The sequence below is a fragment of the Cebus imitator genome, unplaced genomic scaffold, assembly GCF_001604975.1.
Source record: "Cebus imitator isolate Cc_AM_T3 unplaced genomic scaffold, Cebus_imitator-1.0 Scaffold509, whole genome shotgun sequence".
Classification (NCBI taxonomy): domain Eukaryota; kingdom Metazoa; phylum Chordata; class Mammalia; order Primates; family Cebidae; genus Cebus; species Cebus imitator.
The window spans coordinates 153,821-170,395 of NW_016107824.1; the positions used below are offsets into that span (position 1 = coordinate 153,821).

Below are 16,575 nucleotides of genomic sequence, written 5' to 3' on the forward strand. Positions count from 1 at the left end.
GCAACCTCTGCCTCCCGGATCCAAGTGATTCTCCTGCCTCAGCCTCCCGGGTAGCTGGGATTACAGGTGCACTCTACCACACCTGGCTAACATTTTTTTGGTATTTTTAGTAGAGAAGGATTTCCCCATGTTGGTCAGGCTGGTCTCAAACTCCTGACCTCAGGTGATTCACCCGCCTTGGCCTCCCAAAGTGCTGGGATTACAGGTGTGAGCCACCGCACGTGGCCCCGAGTAGTTTTGATGTGTCCCCTGCCCAGGCCAACCCCCCACTTCTATCCAACTGGCCTCAGTGTGGGGACCACCTCGCTCCTGCTGCGCAGCTACAGACGCCTCTCCAGGAATCATGGGAACTCAGGAGACGGCGCCCTCCTGACTCGGCTTCTCAGTTCTGAAGAGAGCTTAATGGGGAGGTCCCAGGGGTGGGGGTTGCAACTGCCAAGTAGCTGAGGGCCTCAGTGTAGCCATTAGAACGGGCATTAGAACAGGCGGGCGGTCCTCCCAGGAGGAGCCGGTCCCTGCTGAGCTGCTGGGCTGGGTTTGGAGCAGCACTGGGCAGAGCTGACCCCTCCATTGCCTGGTGTGTGTGGACCTCACAGCGCGGCCTTGCTTAGTGGGAGGCTCGCTTAGTGGGAGCACGCTTTTCCTGGCAACAGAAAGGGAAACTTACGCCCCTAAAAAAGAGGCTAGAAAGGGAGACTTATGCCCCCAAGAGGAGGCTTCCTGGCTGAAATGAGTGCAGCTGGGTTCTGCGCCCCCATCTAGGACACATGTGCCACGTCACGCAGCGTGCCCTCAGGCACTTTCTCCGGACAGACTTTGGATTCCGGGTGCTGCACAATCAGACACAGTGCTAAGGACACACTCTGGCCCTGGGCAGCAGCGGGGAATGCCACGTTGTGTCCCTGCCCCTCTGGCCACCAGAGCAGGACTGGGTTTGGATGAGGAAGCTGCTCCCCAACTCCACAGGAGTAGAGGCAGCCACAGGGTATGTGCCAATCTGGATGGGGGGGGCTTGGGGGATGTCTGCATTTCTCAGAGGCTGCTTAGCTGTCCCAGGAGCAGGGCCCAGGTGGCCGGAATCCTTCTCCTCTGTACAAGAGATGCCACTGAGCCCCTTGCCTGAGGCTGGCCTGGAGTTGGAGAACAGAGGGCAGGGAGGGGTAAGGAGGGCGAGTGGCCCTGGGCTTCACACGCAGGTGAGTCTGTGCGGCTCCCTGTGGCTGTGCTCAGGGTGGGGTCTCGGTCCCTCAGACCCCAGTGGCTCAGCTCGCCAGGTCTGAGTTGGCACCACTTCTCCCCGTGCAGAGGGCAGAGGTGCGGCGATGGCGGCAGTTCCCCCAATGCCCAGTAGATGGCAGAAGCAGCCGGGCCGTGTGCCGCAGGCCTCCCCTGCCCTGTGCCCATTTCTCTGTGACTGGTGTGGCCCGAGGCCATGGAGCCACTGAAGCCTGGGTTGGGAACAGGACCCAGCAGCACAGACCGGGATCAGGCGTGGAGGGCAGAAGGCCAGGGCTCCTCCACGGTTGGTGGCCCCAGGCTCCTGGGGCCCGACACTCGGTGGTCCAGAGACGGGAACCTCCTGGCTCCACCACTGAGTCCAGAGGTGGGGACGCCAGCTGCCCAGGTCTCTTTGAAGGAAGAGCCTTAAATGTCTTCCTATGGTGAAACTTGCCAGGCACCCCCAGCCCTGCCCAGTCCTGAATGATCCTGCAGGGTGGACCGTCCCTGGGCAAGGACAAGGCCATTTTCCCTCTGTGGTCCTCACTGCTGGGAGGTGCCCCCGATGCCTGGCACTGTCCTTTGCGTTCACCAGAGGCCCGCAGTGTGGCTCCCAACTGTTCAGAGCCTCCACCTCCCTTCCCACGGCCTGGTGGCACCTGGTGGCTCCCATGCTGTAGTCGGGTCTGGCCCTGGAACGGGGCATCAGCAGGGTCTTTTCCCCACGCAGCAGGAGCCCAGGCTGAACTGCCGACGTCCTATGGTTTCCCTCGGAGGATCCAGGGGCTGTGGGCAGCCACACCCAGCCCATGTGGAGCAAGGGAGCCCGGGCCCGGGGGCTGGAGGCTGGGCCGGCCATCTTCACTGCACTTGGGCTCTGGGCACCCGGGAGCGACACCACAGACCTGTGTGTTGAGTCTGTGTTGACTGGAGAGAGGGCTGCACGTGTCCTGTGTGAAGGAGCCATCGGGCCTGTGTCTGCTGGGACCCTCCTCCGCTGAGCTGGGAAACAGGCCTGAGCAGCCACTGTACACTCAGGATGGCTGGGCCACCCACACCCTGCCCCATGGGGCCCCCAAGCAGGAGGCAGAAGAGCTGGTCCCAAGAGGCCCTGATGGCGGCACCCCCAGGGTTGGACAAGGAGATGCAGCTTTTGTGGCATGAACACGACTTCCGCTAAACGATGGAGGCACATCTGTGCTCATCTTTCCAGCTGAGACTGGGGTGATGAGGCCGTTTCTCTCCTGCAGGTGAACATGGCCTGATCCTGTCAGGCCGTAGGGAGGGGCTGCTCTGGCGCCTGTGAGTGGCATCAGGTCTGATGCAAGATCCCTGAGGCTGGCCCAACATGGGGGGGAGGGCCTGACACGGGGAGGGGGGCGGCTGGCACGGCAGAGGGTCCTCGCACAGGGGCGGGCCCCGGCACGGGGTGGGGCCCGGAACAGGGTGGGCCCAGCATGGGGTGAGCCCAGGGGCCGCCACCACTCACAGAGCAGCACCTGTGCCACTGGGAGCCCACCGGGCAGCGCCGTTCCTGCCTCGGTGCCTGCAGAGCCTGAGGCTTGGGCACCATCTAGGGCCCCAGCAGGGAGAAGCTGCCCATGCCCATGTGGGAGTCCAGGACCAGGGGGCCCCGGTCCCTCCTGTGCACCCTTTTGACCCCCAGTGACCACTTGTAGGGGGGCAGCAGTCGGGCCTGGGAGCTGCCCAGTCTCAGCTCAGCTGGGCAGAGGCCCTGGGACCTGCAGTAGCCCTGGTGCAGTGTGGCACCGGTCCCCAAGTCGCTCGGCTCCAGCACCCTGAATCCTGGACACTGCCGTGTATGCATTGAGACACCAGGGCCCTGGTACCGGATGGAGGCCAGGAAGCGCCCCGCCTCCCCTCTGCCACCCTGTGCTGGCCACGGTTCATCTGGGGCTCCGGGTGGGTGGCTGCAGCCTGGCACAGGGCGGCCGCCCGCACACCAGCCACTTACCATGACTGCCCAGTTGCACACGTTGAGCTGGGGCTGTCCAGGGACCAAGGCCTCCTGGTGCTGCTGGACAACCTGGGCGATCCTGCTGAGGACCTCCTGGTACTCGGTGCTGGCAAAGCTAGGGACGGAGAGCTCCGGTCACACAGCTGTGGCTGCAGGGCCGCACCTGGGGCTGATGGCGAAGGATGGGGAGGGCCTGGCCTGGAAAGGCTGAGGCTGCAGGGGTCTAATAGGCTGAGCACTGTAGTGGCAGTTACTGTGAGCCTCGGGCCTTGCCAGGCTGAGTCCCCGTGGATCCCCAGGCCTTACTAGGACAGGCAGCAGGCACCTGAGCTGTCCTCTGCCCCCAGACTCATGGGCAAGGTGGAAAATGAAGGCTCGGGAGGCCAAGCCCCGGCAGAGAGGCTGTGAGCACGGCTGTCCTGACCTGTCCCCACCAGGTGACCTGCCTGTGACCAGGACCTGGGGCGTGTGGGCTGGGGCCTGTGTATGGGTCTTCCCAGCACTCAATACTACATAAACACTTAAAACATGACACACACCTATTTCGTTACAAAAGCACCATCATCCCATTGCCAAATGGGAAATGGAGGAAAACCGAATCTGTGGCTGTAATTCCGATGCAAGCATGGGAAGCATTTGGATTCCTTTCCTTTTCATGAAGAAATGATTAAACAGCTCCATGAAGCGCCGTGGGGGCCACAGGGCCACATGCTGTGGGTCTAGGGTCCACGGTGCCGCCATGCAGTGCTCTGAGAGTAACTGCAGAAGTGACATCTTTTCCCCATTTCCAATCACTTCAAATATCGCCCACACCCACGTGAACAGACACCTGCCATCGCAGTCATCAGGGAGGTGCGGGAAGAACTGCCTGTCACCGGCCAGGCCTGGCCAGGAGCCACACTGCTGACGGGGATGTGGACTAGGACGGCCACTCTGCAAGGTGGTGCGGGAGCTCCTGACAAGGCTAGAGATGGGGTTGCCGGGTGAGCCAGCTGTCCCCCCGGTGGCAGCACCCATCCAGGCCCAGCACCTCCTGGGAGGAGAGCTTGGACCCACTTGAGCCCAGTCCTTCTGCCCTGGACACTCGCCAGGCTGTGAGAACTGGCTTTTTGCTCCAGAACCTTCCCTAAAAATGAGGTTTCACACAGAAGCTGCACGCACAGAGATGGGGACGTGCCCCTCCGCCCGGCCTCTCCTTGCTCCATCCACCCACTCCGTTAGGCCTCAGGCCTGAGGCTGCATCAGAGGATGACCCCCAGGAGAGCCGGGGTCCTTCAGGGTTCCCTGCCTGGTGCACCACGGAGCTGCCTGTCCTTGCCCCAGCCCGGACTACACACCACATCCGGGGGCTCAGCTCCCACCCCCCTCCTGCTGGCTGCCTGCCTGCACGGCACACTTTTAATCCAGGAGCATCTCAGGTGTGTGTGTTTGCAGGATTCTGGGGCCAAATACTCGTTTGAGAACCGGTGAGGACTGCAGCTGCCCGACCTGCCCCTCTTGACAGCGTGTCCCTGAGGCCTCGGCCTGGCTGGTTGCTTTAATCTCGTTTACTTCATTTATTTCTTAGAGACAGGATCTTGCCCTGTCACCTAGGCTCACTGTAGCCTCGACCTTCTGGGCTTAAGTGATCTTCCTGCCTCAGTCTCCTGAGTAGCTTGGACCGCAGATTGCCACGCCCCACTAAATTTATTTTCTTTTGAGATAAAGTCTTGCTCTGTTGTCCAGGCTTGTCTCAAACTCCTGGGCTCAAGCGAAATCCTCCTACCTCGGCCTCCCAAAGTTCTGGGATCACAGATGTGAGCAACCATGTCTGGCCCCATCTTCTTTTTTTTGGAGATGGAGTCTTGCTCTGTTGCCCAGGCTGGAATGCAGTGGGTTCATGCGATTCTCCTGCCTCAGCCCACTGAGTAGCTGGGATTACAGGCGCCCACCACCATATCCAATTAGTTTTTGTATTTTTAGTAGAGATGGGGTTTCACCATGTTGGCCAGGCCAGCCTGAAACTCCTGACCTTGCTGCAGCCTCCCAAAGTGATAGGTTTACAGGTGTGAGCCACAGTGTCCGACCACCCATCTTCTTGTTTAGAGAGGCTCCTGGCAAAGCCACACGTGTGTCTGTCTGAGAAGTAGCCCAGGGTGAATGAGGCCGTGTCGTCGGGGTGTGACCTCGGGGATGGTGGTTCTCAAAGGCCTGGCCAACAGCTGCCTCCTCGTGACCCCCTCGGGGAAGCTGTGAATGCTGCCTGGGATTTGCTTGAAAACCGCGCATTCTCCAGCTGTGAGGCCGGGCTGGGTGGCTGTGGTGGACAGTGGGACTGTGTCTCTGCTCTGGCCTGGCTGGGGGCTCCAGCAACGCAGCAGGTAACACCCCTGAGGACCCCGCTGTGGACAGCAGTCATGCCCAGTGGATTCGGGTGGGCACTGCCGGCACTGCCATCCAAGTTTTCATCTCGGGGGTCCCTGGGTGTGGCAGGCACACGTGTGGCTGGCAGCCTGTTGTGTGTCCCCTGGGATGGCACTTGCAGCTGAGGGATTGTGGGCTCCTCAGTGACTCCTGCAGGCACAGGGGGCTCACAGACTGCCCCTCCAGCTCCACAAGGCCCCAAGCTCCTGGCCTCCCATGGTTTGTGGTGATCACTGTCCCCCGGTGGGCCGGAGAGCTCCCGGCTCTGTCTCTGTGAGTATCCCGGCACCCCCACAACCAGGACTGGGGGCTTCAAACAACAAAACTGCAGACACCGGCCCCTCACTGCCCCAGAGGCCGGAGCATGAAACCACGGGTCTCAGGGCCACGCCCTCTGGAGGAACTGGGGCTCCTTCCTGCCTCTTCCAGCCCCGGCAGCCCCGCGTGAGCCCAAGCTTGCGGTGTTCTGTCCAGTCCCCGCCTTGCCCCCCATGGTCTTAGCCTGTGTCTGTGTCTCCTTCCTCTGGACTCAGGGCCACCTGCTCCAGGATGACCAGTGCCCACCCATGCCTTCATCACAAGGCAAAGACTCTGCTTCCCATCAGGCCAAGCTGGAGGTGTGGGTGGACCTGGGCCTGGGGACACCGCTCTGTCCACTCCAGGCTGCTTGCTGCCTTTCTGTATCACTGTCCCAGGCTTCTGAGCTGGATGCTGGTAGAAGGGGAGGTGCTGATGAGGAAGTACCCAAGGGGTCTCTGAGGGCAGTGGGAGGGGCTCGGGCCCAGGAGCCTCAGAGCAGACTCAGCCCTGTGGGAAGGAGGCTGCCCCGTCCAGGGGGTGTGCAGGAGCCTCAGGGACCTTGGCGGTGGCGCTGCCACCCTCAGTCCTGTGCTGCTCTCTGCTGCCTCCCACCAGCTTTGCTCGAAAGAGCAGGGGGCAGTCTGGGCAGGAAGCACTGCTGTGCTCAGGTCTGACTCTGCCCCCTATGGTGACCCTGATACTCCTGGGTCCTCTGCCCCACATGGTGACCCCCGATGCTCCCGGGCCCTATGCCTCTCACAGTGGCCCCTGACGCTCCTGGGTCCTCTGCCCCCCACGTCGACCCCGACGCTCCTGGGTCCTCTGCCCCCCATGTCAACCCCCGACGCTCCTGGGTCCTCTGCCCCCCATGTCAACCCCCAACGCTCCTGAGTCCTCTGCCCCCCAAGTCGACCACCGATGCTCCTGGGTCTTCCCAGGACCATCTCCATGGGGCAGGAATGCTGGAGACCACTGGGCACGCACATGCCCCAGGATGCCCAGGCCAGGAGCAGGAGTTGGGTACCTGCTCATCCTGCGGGGTTGACACAGAGAAGCCTCCATGTAGCCCCAGCCCAGGGAGATGGCTTCGGACAAGAAAAAAGGAAGCCAGGGTGGGGTCTCCAGCCAAGTGCTGGGGCCTCTGTGTCACTCCTAAGGAGCTGCCAGAGAGCATGTGGGTTTGCTATTGGCAACCGTGCCCCTCAAGACTCCTGAGGATGAGGGGAGGGCTTCCCTGAAAGCTGGCAGGCAACGGCCCAGGCTCCGGCATCCTTGGAGGGCGAGGACAAGGCCCAGGCAGCAGAGGGTGGAGCTGGGGCTGGCAGCTGCCTGCCATTCCTCCTGCTCGCTGACCTGCATCCTTGTACCTCCCGCTGGCCCCAGGGCTGGCCGGCCTCCTGGGCACGCCTCAGGCCTGGACCCCTCCCTCTGGCCTCGGCCATCCCCAGAGGCAGCTGAAAGTAGGGGGCATGTCGCTGGGGGCCAGATGGACGGTGGCCCGGAACACGCAGAAGTGGGGAAACCGCCAGGAGGGCAGGAGCGGGTGCTCCAGAGAGGAGGGCAGGCCACTAACTGAGGGTGGGAGGAGCACAGCAGGAGGGGACGCAGACATGGGAGGCGATGGGCAGGGTGCAGAGGGCTCCGTCCCTGCGGAGCCTGCATTTGGGGGAGTCCGGCTGGCACTATCCCAACATTCCGGAGGCCCTGCACCAACTCACCTGAGGGGGAACCTCTCCCCGGGGTCCCGTCCCAGGTGGAATATCAGGGGCAGCTTTGTGTGGTCTTCCAGGGTGTGAGTCGTGACCCCTGAAACATTCTGCCCAGGGCAGAAATCCATGCCCTGCAATGAGAGGACGGGGGAAGGTGGGTCCTGGAGCCCCTGACCCTTGAACCCTGACCCATGGCCACGACAGGCTTCAACTGCCTGTGTCCTGGAGCCCCTACTGGGGGCCATAGAGGGGCCCTTTTCTGCCAGTGCCTAGCAGTGACCCTGGTACTCAGCACGGCATGGGGCTCTGGCTAAATGCTGCAGGACGAGTGGGCCTGTACGTGTCCACGATCACTACAGCGTCCTGTGAAGGAGCTGAAGCCACCTGCTCTGGGTCCCTGAGCTGCTAGCTAGCATGCCTCATGTGCCCCTGGTTTTCATGTATCCTCTTCTTTGTGGGGCAGGTGAATAAAAGACCTTAACCAGCCTCACATCTGGACTGCCACTAATTTCATGGAGGAAAGCCCCTTTTAATGCCAGAAAGGGAGGGGAATGCTGGGGAGGGTCCACACTGGGAGAAGGAAGAGCCACAGTGCTAACATCCCTATGGAAACCGAGAGACAGAGAGAAGCAGGACCAACACCTGAAAAGCAGGAGAAAGCACAGACAATAGAAACAGACCCGGGGCTGAGGCGGATTCACATGCTCAGGAAGGGAGAGGATTTCACAGTAACCACAATGAACTATTCAGGAAGACAAAAGCAAAGACACAGGAAGCGGCGAGCGGGTGAAGGCTCAGGGGGCAGCAGCCACCCCACCACCATACCAGGCGGCAGAGCCAGACCTGCACAGGAGTCCCTCCCGTGCACTCCTGTAGCTGCTTGGCCCTGGTGCGACCTTCCCTGAGCATGCTGTGTGCGGCCAGTGGCCTGTGCTCTGTCCCAGGTCCTACAATGGCCCTGAGGCCCCACAGCTCTCTCTGCTGCCCGCTGGGCTCCCTCATTTGGGAAGGGGGAGGTGTGCCTCTAATATTCCCAGAGGGGATGCTGCAGGCCAAGGGGCTCGGTCCGACGACTGTGCCAGGGGCTCCGGCAGCCGGGAGACTCGGGCCACCATGTGCAGGGATCCCTTAAGCCTTGAGCCAGGGTGGGCTGGGGTGGGTACAGCTGAGCCGCTTGCCTCTGTAGCACGAATGCCTAAGCAGCCTCCTGCAGGAGGCTGTCTGATGGGCAAACCATTTCCTAGCATGTGATGTGCATCCGTGAGGATCCATGGTTGGGGCCGGGGGGTAGATCATGTTCTGCTCTTCAGTGGGGCAGGGAGGTTAGAAGCCCGTGCAATTCCGCTGATGTGCCCTGGGCTGCAGATGCCCGAGTCCACAGCTGGAAAGCAGGGGCTGCACTCAGAGGGGCTCGGGGCGGCAGTGGACACCAAAGTGCCTCCACAGTGGGTGGTGTTGTGGACTCCAGGGCATGGACAGCGTGGGGAATGGCCACACACTGCACGAAGACGCTGGCAGACAGTGGGGAAGCATCTCAGTGCAGACGATGATGTGACTGATGGCTGGGTGCAAGTCAGATAAGCAAACCCCGCTGACCAGTGCAGATTTCTCTCACTGCTGTGTTCTGAGGGGGACCTCACCCTGCGGGCACCGCAGCAGAGCCAGCATTACCCAGCACCTCTTCTTCCTCACTGAGCCGGCGCTGAGCGCCAGGTGCCGGGCATGTGCAGTGGGGTGGGTGCAGGTGGGGGCCTGGGAGGCAGGGCTGACTTAAAAAGAGTGGTAGCAGGGGAAGGGGTGAAATCCTACAGAGACGGACACTTGGAGATCTGGTCAGGAAAGGCCAAGAGGCATGCAGACCAGCCTGAACGACCCTGCTTCCCACCCTGTGGTGGCGGCAGCTGCAGTGGGACGTGCCAGCCCCTGTGCTCCAGGTAATGGCTGCATCCTCTGCACACCTGCACTTACAAGGCGCCAGTTCCCTCACACACAGCTGAGCCAGTGCAGCACAGAGGACCCGCTAGGATGTGACAGAGGACAGCGAGTGTGGCAGCCGGGGCCACCCACCGCACACATGGCTCAAGGGCCTTGGGGTGCGGAAGGGGTTCAGGTTCAGGAACCCAGGGCAGGGCCTGTGCTCTGCTGGTAGAGAAGCCAGGTACCAGGTGGGAGCAACTGGTCCAATGGCTGGGGTGGGCTGAGGGCTGGTCTGATGGCTGGGGTGGGCTGGGGGCTGGTCTGATGGCTGGGGTGGGCTGTGGGCTGACTGGACGGCTGGGGTGGGCTGGGGGCTGGTTTGATGGCTGGGGTAGGCTGGGGGCTGGCTGCCAGCAGTTGGGTCTCCAGGTGGGAGGGGGTCCTGGAGGAAGCAGAACATTGCAGGGATCAAGGTCTGAGCCTGAGGTGGGCAGAGGAGGAGCCTGGGGTGCCATGAGAAGAGGGCCTGCATCGTCTGCAGAATGCAGCAGCCGTGGTGACCTGTGAGGGCTGGTGTGCAGCCTGACCTTCCTGCCACCTAACCCGGCAGGCGCTGGCCAGGCTCCAGCTCAAAGGCCACTCTGCTGGGAGAAGGAACTCGACCCCGCCCAGCCTGGCCCCAGGACTAACACCCCATCCATGGCTGTGGTCCTCCTCACAGCATCTTGCCCTCCTCCAGACAGCCCAGAATAGAAGGTGCTGAGGACCCCGCTGGCAGAGGGCTGGGGGTGCGGGGTCTACATGGCATCGGCCAACAGAGGGATCCTAGGAGCAGTGGCCCATGGTCAGGTCACACTGAGGACTCTCCAGGCCCAGCTGGTTCTCAGGCTTAGCCTTCAGAATGGACACCAGCAAGGTCCCTTCGGGTGACGGGGACCAGGGGATGGCGGATCAGCACACAGCGCTGAGCTGTGACAACGCCAGCCTGAGCTGTCAGAGTGTGGCCGGCCCAGGATGCAGAGTGTGACCTCTGAGCAGACACCCCCATTACGTGGACCACCCAGGAGAGACCCCACTGGCCCTAGGCGGGCAGCTCCGGGGACACATGCCTGTCATTGTCTATGATGCTTGAGCTGGCTGGGCCTCACTGGCCCTTGGGAGGGAAGACAGTGGACAGGGCCAGCATTTGGAAGAAAAGCATTAGTGTTGTCACAATAGGAGGTGGCAGCAGTGGCAAAGAACCTGAGGACCTGGGGCCTCCACAGGGAAAAGCTGCGGCCCACACAGTGACTGGGCCTGGGCCTGGAGTTCCCCAGGTGAACCTGGGGTGCCTGGCTCTTTGCCACCTGGCTGTGAGTGTGGACCAGGGACCTGTTGCCAGAACCCCAGTGCCGCCCCCCCGTCACGTGGGCTCTGGGCAGACCTGCTGTGGGCTGCAGCACAGTGGCACGGGCCAGTGGCTCTCGCTTTTGCCCACGAGGCTGACATGGACTGAGGCCCGGCTGCTGGATGGTCTCCCCGGATCTGACAGCGGCAAGCAACTAACTCCAAACTATCCGACCCAAATGATGGAGGGGTGAGAACCCCGGGGCCCCCGAGGGCTTCCTGCTGGGCCTGCCCCTCCCTGGGGAGCAAATCCACGAGAGCCCTCCACCAGCTCTCGAGATCAGTATCACCAGGAGGTGACAAAACTGTCATGCACAGCTGGCAGGTGCTCACAGACAGAGATGCAGCCTCAGCTCAGCGACAGTGCCAAGGCCGAGCATGGCACTGCCCAGGAAGACAGGGGCATCGGGTGTGGAGCTGTTAGATGCTGCTCGTGTCTTCCACGAAGCCCTGGGGAGAACTGGAGAGTCCCCCCGCCGCAACCCCACACCACCAAGGGTGTTTGTCCATCATGGGCTCCCATCTGTCCCACTCAGCCACGTGACAGGAACTGGAGGTTCTCCATCATCTGTGAGGCTGCCCAGCCACCAGAGACCAAGGGTCAATGCCTCCAAGAGGACCCTGGGGCCCACAATACGGGCACGTCCATGGGGCTCTGGCCACGGGCTGGCCTGCCGAGCCGCACCTTGTGGGGTTGTGGAGCACAGGGACAACAGGTCACAGGCTTGACACCCACACAGGAAAGCAGCTTTTCCCCAGCACTGGCCATGACAGACAAAAACATCACAGGGGCCCACTTTTATCTGCTCTTAGGCTGGAAAACGTAAATTCTGATTTTTCTTTTTATGCCCAAATTATGTGTCTAGGCCCAGAAGGGTGGCTCACGCCTGTCATCCCAGCACTTTGGGAGGCCGAGGTGGGTGGATCACCTGAGGTCAGGAGTTTGAGACCAACCTGGCCAAGATGGTGAAACCCTGTCTCTACTAAAAATACAAAAATTAGCTGGGTGTGGTAGCAGACACCTGTAATCCCAGCTACTCAGGAGGCTGAGGCAGGAGAATTGCCTGAACCCTGGAGCTGGAGGCTGCAGTGAGCTGAGGTTGCACTGCACTGTAGCCTGGGCAACGGAGCAAGACTCAGTCTTAAGAAAAATTTTATGTTTAAAGTTATGTGTTTAATTGGATATACTTAAAATATCATAAAAATGCAAAGAAAGAAAACCCCAGGTTCCCTTCCTGCATTCAGCTGTGGCCCCCTTGGGCCCTCCTTGCAGACAGGCAGCTGCAGCCATGCCAGGCCCCTCCCTCTGGGCAGCTCGGTTTTCATTTCGTTTTGTTTTGTTTTTTTGTGAGACAGAATCTATCACTGGAATGCAGTGATGTGAACTTGGCTCACTGCAGCCTCTGCCTCCTGGGTTCAAATGATTCTCCTGCCTCAGTCTCAAGAGTAGCTGGGACTACAGGCACCTGCCACCATGCCCAGCTAATTTTTGTATTTTTACAAAAAGCTGAGAAACAGCTCCACTTCTCAGCCTGGGTCCTCAGTCCTCACTTCTAATCTTTAGATTTTCCCATTAAACTACATGATTTTCTTCCCAATTAAGGCACGTGAGCAAGGTATTCATATGTCAAGACTACGGTAGTGGAATTGGTGGGGCTGAGGGAGACCCCTCAGGAGGCGGTGGGGGATGCTGGAGCGTGGGGATTAGCCGGAGCCAGAGAAGACCCCAGGGAGGAAGCAGGAGGCTCAAGGTGGAGGCTCTCGGGGAGAAAGGCCAGCACCGACACTGCTGGGGGCCGGGGTGGCGGGGGCCGGGGTGGCAGGAGCCTGTGCCCACTGTATTTCCCCTCCCATGCTAAGGGCTGGTGTGGAGATGCAGATGCTGAGACCCTCAGTAGCACCTGGGCCAAGCAGACCATGCCCCTGTTAGAGAAAGTTCAGGTGTCCTGGCAGGGTGGAGAGGCCGGGGGGGGGGGCCACCTGACCAGGGTCTGTGCCACGTCTGTAGCTGTGCCTCGGGGTCCCTCCCTGGACTCCAGCCTGTCAGCTGCCAGGCCCTGGACCACGCAGAGGCGGCTGTGGAAGGTGGAGTCCTGCCTGTCTCACCCTCCTGCACCTCCCCAGGATGGCACTCAGAGGCCACGTATGGACAAGGATGGAAGCAGCTCCGCCTGCGCCCATAGCCAGAGCCTCGTACCTGCCTGAAGTTCTCCCAGGAGTTGGTCCAGGTCCAGAAGTGAGCCTTGTGCTGCCCGAGGGTGGCTGCCATCAGCGTGTCACCGCGGTAGTAGAAGACAGGCCTGTGGAACGGGAGAGGAGGACCATGTAACAGCAGGAAGGACATGCTGGGTCACCTGGGGCTCCGGGCTGTGTCCATCATCGGCTGCTCATGCCTTGGTTGATATTTTACAAAGATGACTGAAAAGCGAAAAGGCCCATGAGGTGGCCGAAGCTTGGGTCCCTGGGCGTCCCCTCATTGTGGGTGTTTGACGAGGCCAGGCCAGCCCTGGGGAGGGGGGACAGGCAAGAAGAAAGCTGGTGGCACGGGGTCCCCATCTCCGAGACCATGACAGGCCTGCAGGACAGGAACAGGGAGCGGGGAACGCAGCTGTGCATCGTCTTTTCCGCAGTGAGCAAGCACTGGGGCCAGGTCTCAAGAGGGGACAAGTGAGAAAAATCCCCCATCTCCTCCCCTAAAAGCCAGAGGTGGCATGCTGCCCTTGCAGCCGTCCCCACCTTCTGTTTACTGTTGAGCCTTTAGAATCCTCGTCCCTTCAGAGCCACCCAGGAAACGTGGTTTGAGCAGAATGGTGGCTGCTCTCGGGATAGGAAATGGACGGAAGGTAAGAGCGGGACCAGCCAGCCATGGACTCAGCAGAGGGAAGCTACAGGCAGCCATGAGGCACTGAAAACCCAGTGGGGAACAAAGCTGGGGTGGGCAGGGGCGGGTGTGTGGCTGGGGTGCAGGCAGGGATGAGGCCCCATTCCCAGCCCTGCCCCCCTCTCCCGGCCCCGCCTCTCCCGCCCCCGCCCCTTTTCCTGGCCCCACCCCCCTCCCGGCCTCTCCCCCATCTCCTGGCCTTGCCCTCCTAAGGCTTTTCTGAGAGCCAGGGCCTCGCTGTGCTTGGACACTTCCAGGATGGACCCCACCCCACAGACAGGTCCCCAGGTCCTCTCAGCACAGGCTCCCCCACCTCCTTCTGTCCTGGGCATGAGCACGCCTGTGTCCAGAAATATGAGGGTCAGCTGGGCCTGGGGTTGGGCCTGGTCAGCGGCTCTGGGCTTCGCCACTTGGATCAGGGAAGGGGCCGGGGCAGGTCTAGCACCAACCTGTCCATCAGCTGGCCCTGCAGGAGGGCGGGGAGGAGGTTGAGGCCGTCAATGGCCCTGTCGCTGGGTGGTGTCAGGCCTGCGAGGGCCAGGCTGGTGGTGAACAGGTCCATGATGCTGCCTAGCTGGTGGCTCACCTAAAACAGACATGGTGGCAGCATGCTCAAGGCACTATGCCCCGACCTGAGGGGCTGGGAGCCAGTCCCCAGGAGGGCGAGAGCCCCACTGCCCAGGTGGGTCTATAGACAGGCGCATGTGCTCACACGCCACATGTTCACACACCACACGCCACATGCCACGTGCCACATGCTCACGTACCACATGCCACACACCACACGCCACATGCCACGCGCTCACGCACCACCCGCCACACACTCACGCGCCACATGCCACACACACTCGCACCACATGCCACATGCTCACACACCACACGCTCATGGCAGGGACTGAGCAGAGTCACAAGGCCTGTGAATGGCAGGGGGGCCTTGAGCCAGGCCTGACGGGGCAGCTCCCCTCACCTTTCTCAGGCGTGCCACTGAGCACAGCTATGGGTGGCGCCTGCAGAGCTCCAGCGCCAGCCTGGCCCGGTGGGTGTTCGCTACAGTAGGAAGCCTCGTGTCTCCCAGACCTATGCAGGCCCTGAGTCTCACGTCATCGTCACGGCGTCCGTGCCTCCCAGACCCGAGCGGGCCCTGAGTCTCACATCACTGTTACAACATCCACTGAATGATGACTGGCCACTCCTGCAGGTATCTCCACACAAGGCCAAACGCCCATCCCTGACCTCGGGGTGAAGGCACTCAGGGGAGCGGAGGGGGTGGGCAGCTGCAGCCTGTCCTAGGTGCACCCCACACCATGCAAGAGCCTGTGCCTGCCACCCCTACTTCTGCACAAGGCAGTCATTGCCATGGCCGCTTTGCTTTTCAAAGGTAGCCGCAGCTGCCTGTTCCATGCACCATGGGGGTCCTTCCACCCTCAGGGACCTGGAAGCTGGGGTGGCCCAGGAGCCCCATGTCAGACAGAGACTGCCCTGGGCACAGGGTCTGAGGAGGCAGGCCCAGTCAGCTGCAGAGACCAGCTGCCCCTGGCAGGTGCCACCCCCCAGTCCCACTGGCTGCTGGGGACCCAGGGGACTGCCCAGGCATGGTGGCAGGAGGGCAGGCTCAACGGCCAGACACTTGGCAGCTGCTCCCACCTCCGGCCCTAGTAGCTGGGAGGCCCTGACAAGCGCCTGCCTCTCTGGGTTTCGGTGTCCTGATGTGTGGAATGAGTGGGGAAGAGGAGGATCTGGCAGAACAGCGGCCAATCCCTGCGCCTGCAGACGAGTGACCAACCCAGACAGTTAAAGGCGGCTGACACAATGCAGGCTGCTCATCAGCCTCGAAGCAGGGAGGCCAGCCTGGGGGAAGCGGGGGCAGGTGGGATACAGCCACAGGGTCCTTAAAAGTGGAACGGGCTGGGCGTGGTGGCTCAAGCCTGTAATCCCAGCACTTTGGGATTTGACACAGCCTTGGCCAACACAGCGAAACCTAGTCTCTACTAAAAACACAAAAATTAGCTGCGTGTGGTGGCATGTGGCTGTAGTCCCAGCTACTCGGGAGGCTGATGCAAAACTGCTTGAACCCAGGAGGTAGAGGTTGCAGGGAGCTGAGATGGTGCCACTGCACTCCAGCCCAGGCAACAGAGTAAGACTCCAACTCAAAAAAAAAAAAAAAAAAAAAAAAAAAAAAAAAAGTGGAACAGGAAAGCCAGGGACAGATGCATGCTGCTGGCTTCGAAGGCGGGAGAGCCAGGAGCTCAGGAATGGGTGGTCCTTGGGATTTGGAAAAGGCAGGGAACAGACTCTCTCCTGGAGTCTCCAGAAGGACCTGGCCCCACACACTCAGCCCAAGCCCCAGGTCGACCCTGGCTGTCGTCCTGTGTGATGTCCCAGCTGCCTCCAGAGGCATCGGGAGGGCAACAGATTGACTCAGAAACAGCGCTCGCTCACACACACACCTCAGACTCAGTGCCCCGTGTGTCTCAGGGCGTGCCTGGATCAAGTGCCCCAGTTGGAGACGACTGCATTGTGATTCTCGGCTAAGGGGCAGGTTCCTGGGCCGGGGGAAACACAGCACACAGCATGAAGGTGGTCAGGCTGAGATACCAGGAAGCACCCTCATCCAGCCAGAGCCCAGGGTCTCCAGCCCAAAAGCCCGGGCCACCACCGTGGTCTCCACCCAACAGAGCCCAGGGCACCACCCTGGTCAGACTGAGCCTGGGGGTGTGGGGGCGGTAGAGGGTGATGAGGATGAGCACAGGGTGAGTGGGGGGTGGAGGGTGGTGAGGATGAGC

The 16,575-nt window shown here is 61.3% G+C and overlaps 2 protein-coding genes across 6 annotated transcripts in view; both read right to left on the reverse strand.

Annotated features, from left to right (window-relative positions):
- GALNS (galactosamine (N-acetyl)-6-sulfatase) overlaps positions 1-16,575 on the reverse strand; it is a 46,621-nt gene that overhangs the window by 2,154 nt on the left and 27,892 nt on the right. For 3 of the 5 annotated variants that reach the window (XM_017513910.2, XM_017513911.2, XM_017513915.2), the window contains 4 exons: positions 14,242-14,378; positions 13,109-13,211; positions 7,618-7,739; positions 3,194-3,311 (listed from right to left, as the gene is read on the reverse strand). In XM_017513910.2, the coding sequence (XP_017369399.1) occupies positions 3,194-3,311; positions 7,618-7,739; positions 13,109-13,211; positions 14,242-14,378 (480 nt within the window). Of the gene's footprint in view, positions 1-945; positions 1,131-3,193; positions 3,312-7,617; positions 7,740-13,108; positions 13,212-14,241; positions 14,379-16,575 lie in introns of those variants that run through there. The other 2 variants (XM_017513912.1, XR_001820429.2) reach the window with 2 other exon arrangements.
- LOC119468850 lies at positions 1,137-3,187 on the reverse strand. The gene is made up of 2 exons (XM_037733247.1): positions 2,662-3,187; positions 1,137-2,580 (listed from the first exon to the last, which is right to left on the reverse strand). Exon 2 carries the CDS (start codon positions 2,411-2,413, stop codon positions 1,187-1,189), a length of 1,227 nt encoding a protein of 408 aa, XP_037589175.1. The 5' UTR covers positions 2,414-2,580; positions 2,662-3,187; the 3' UTR covers positions 1,137-1,186.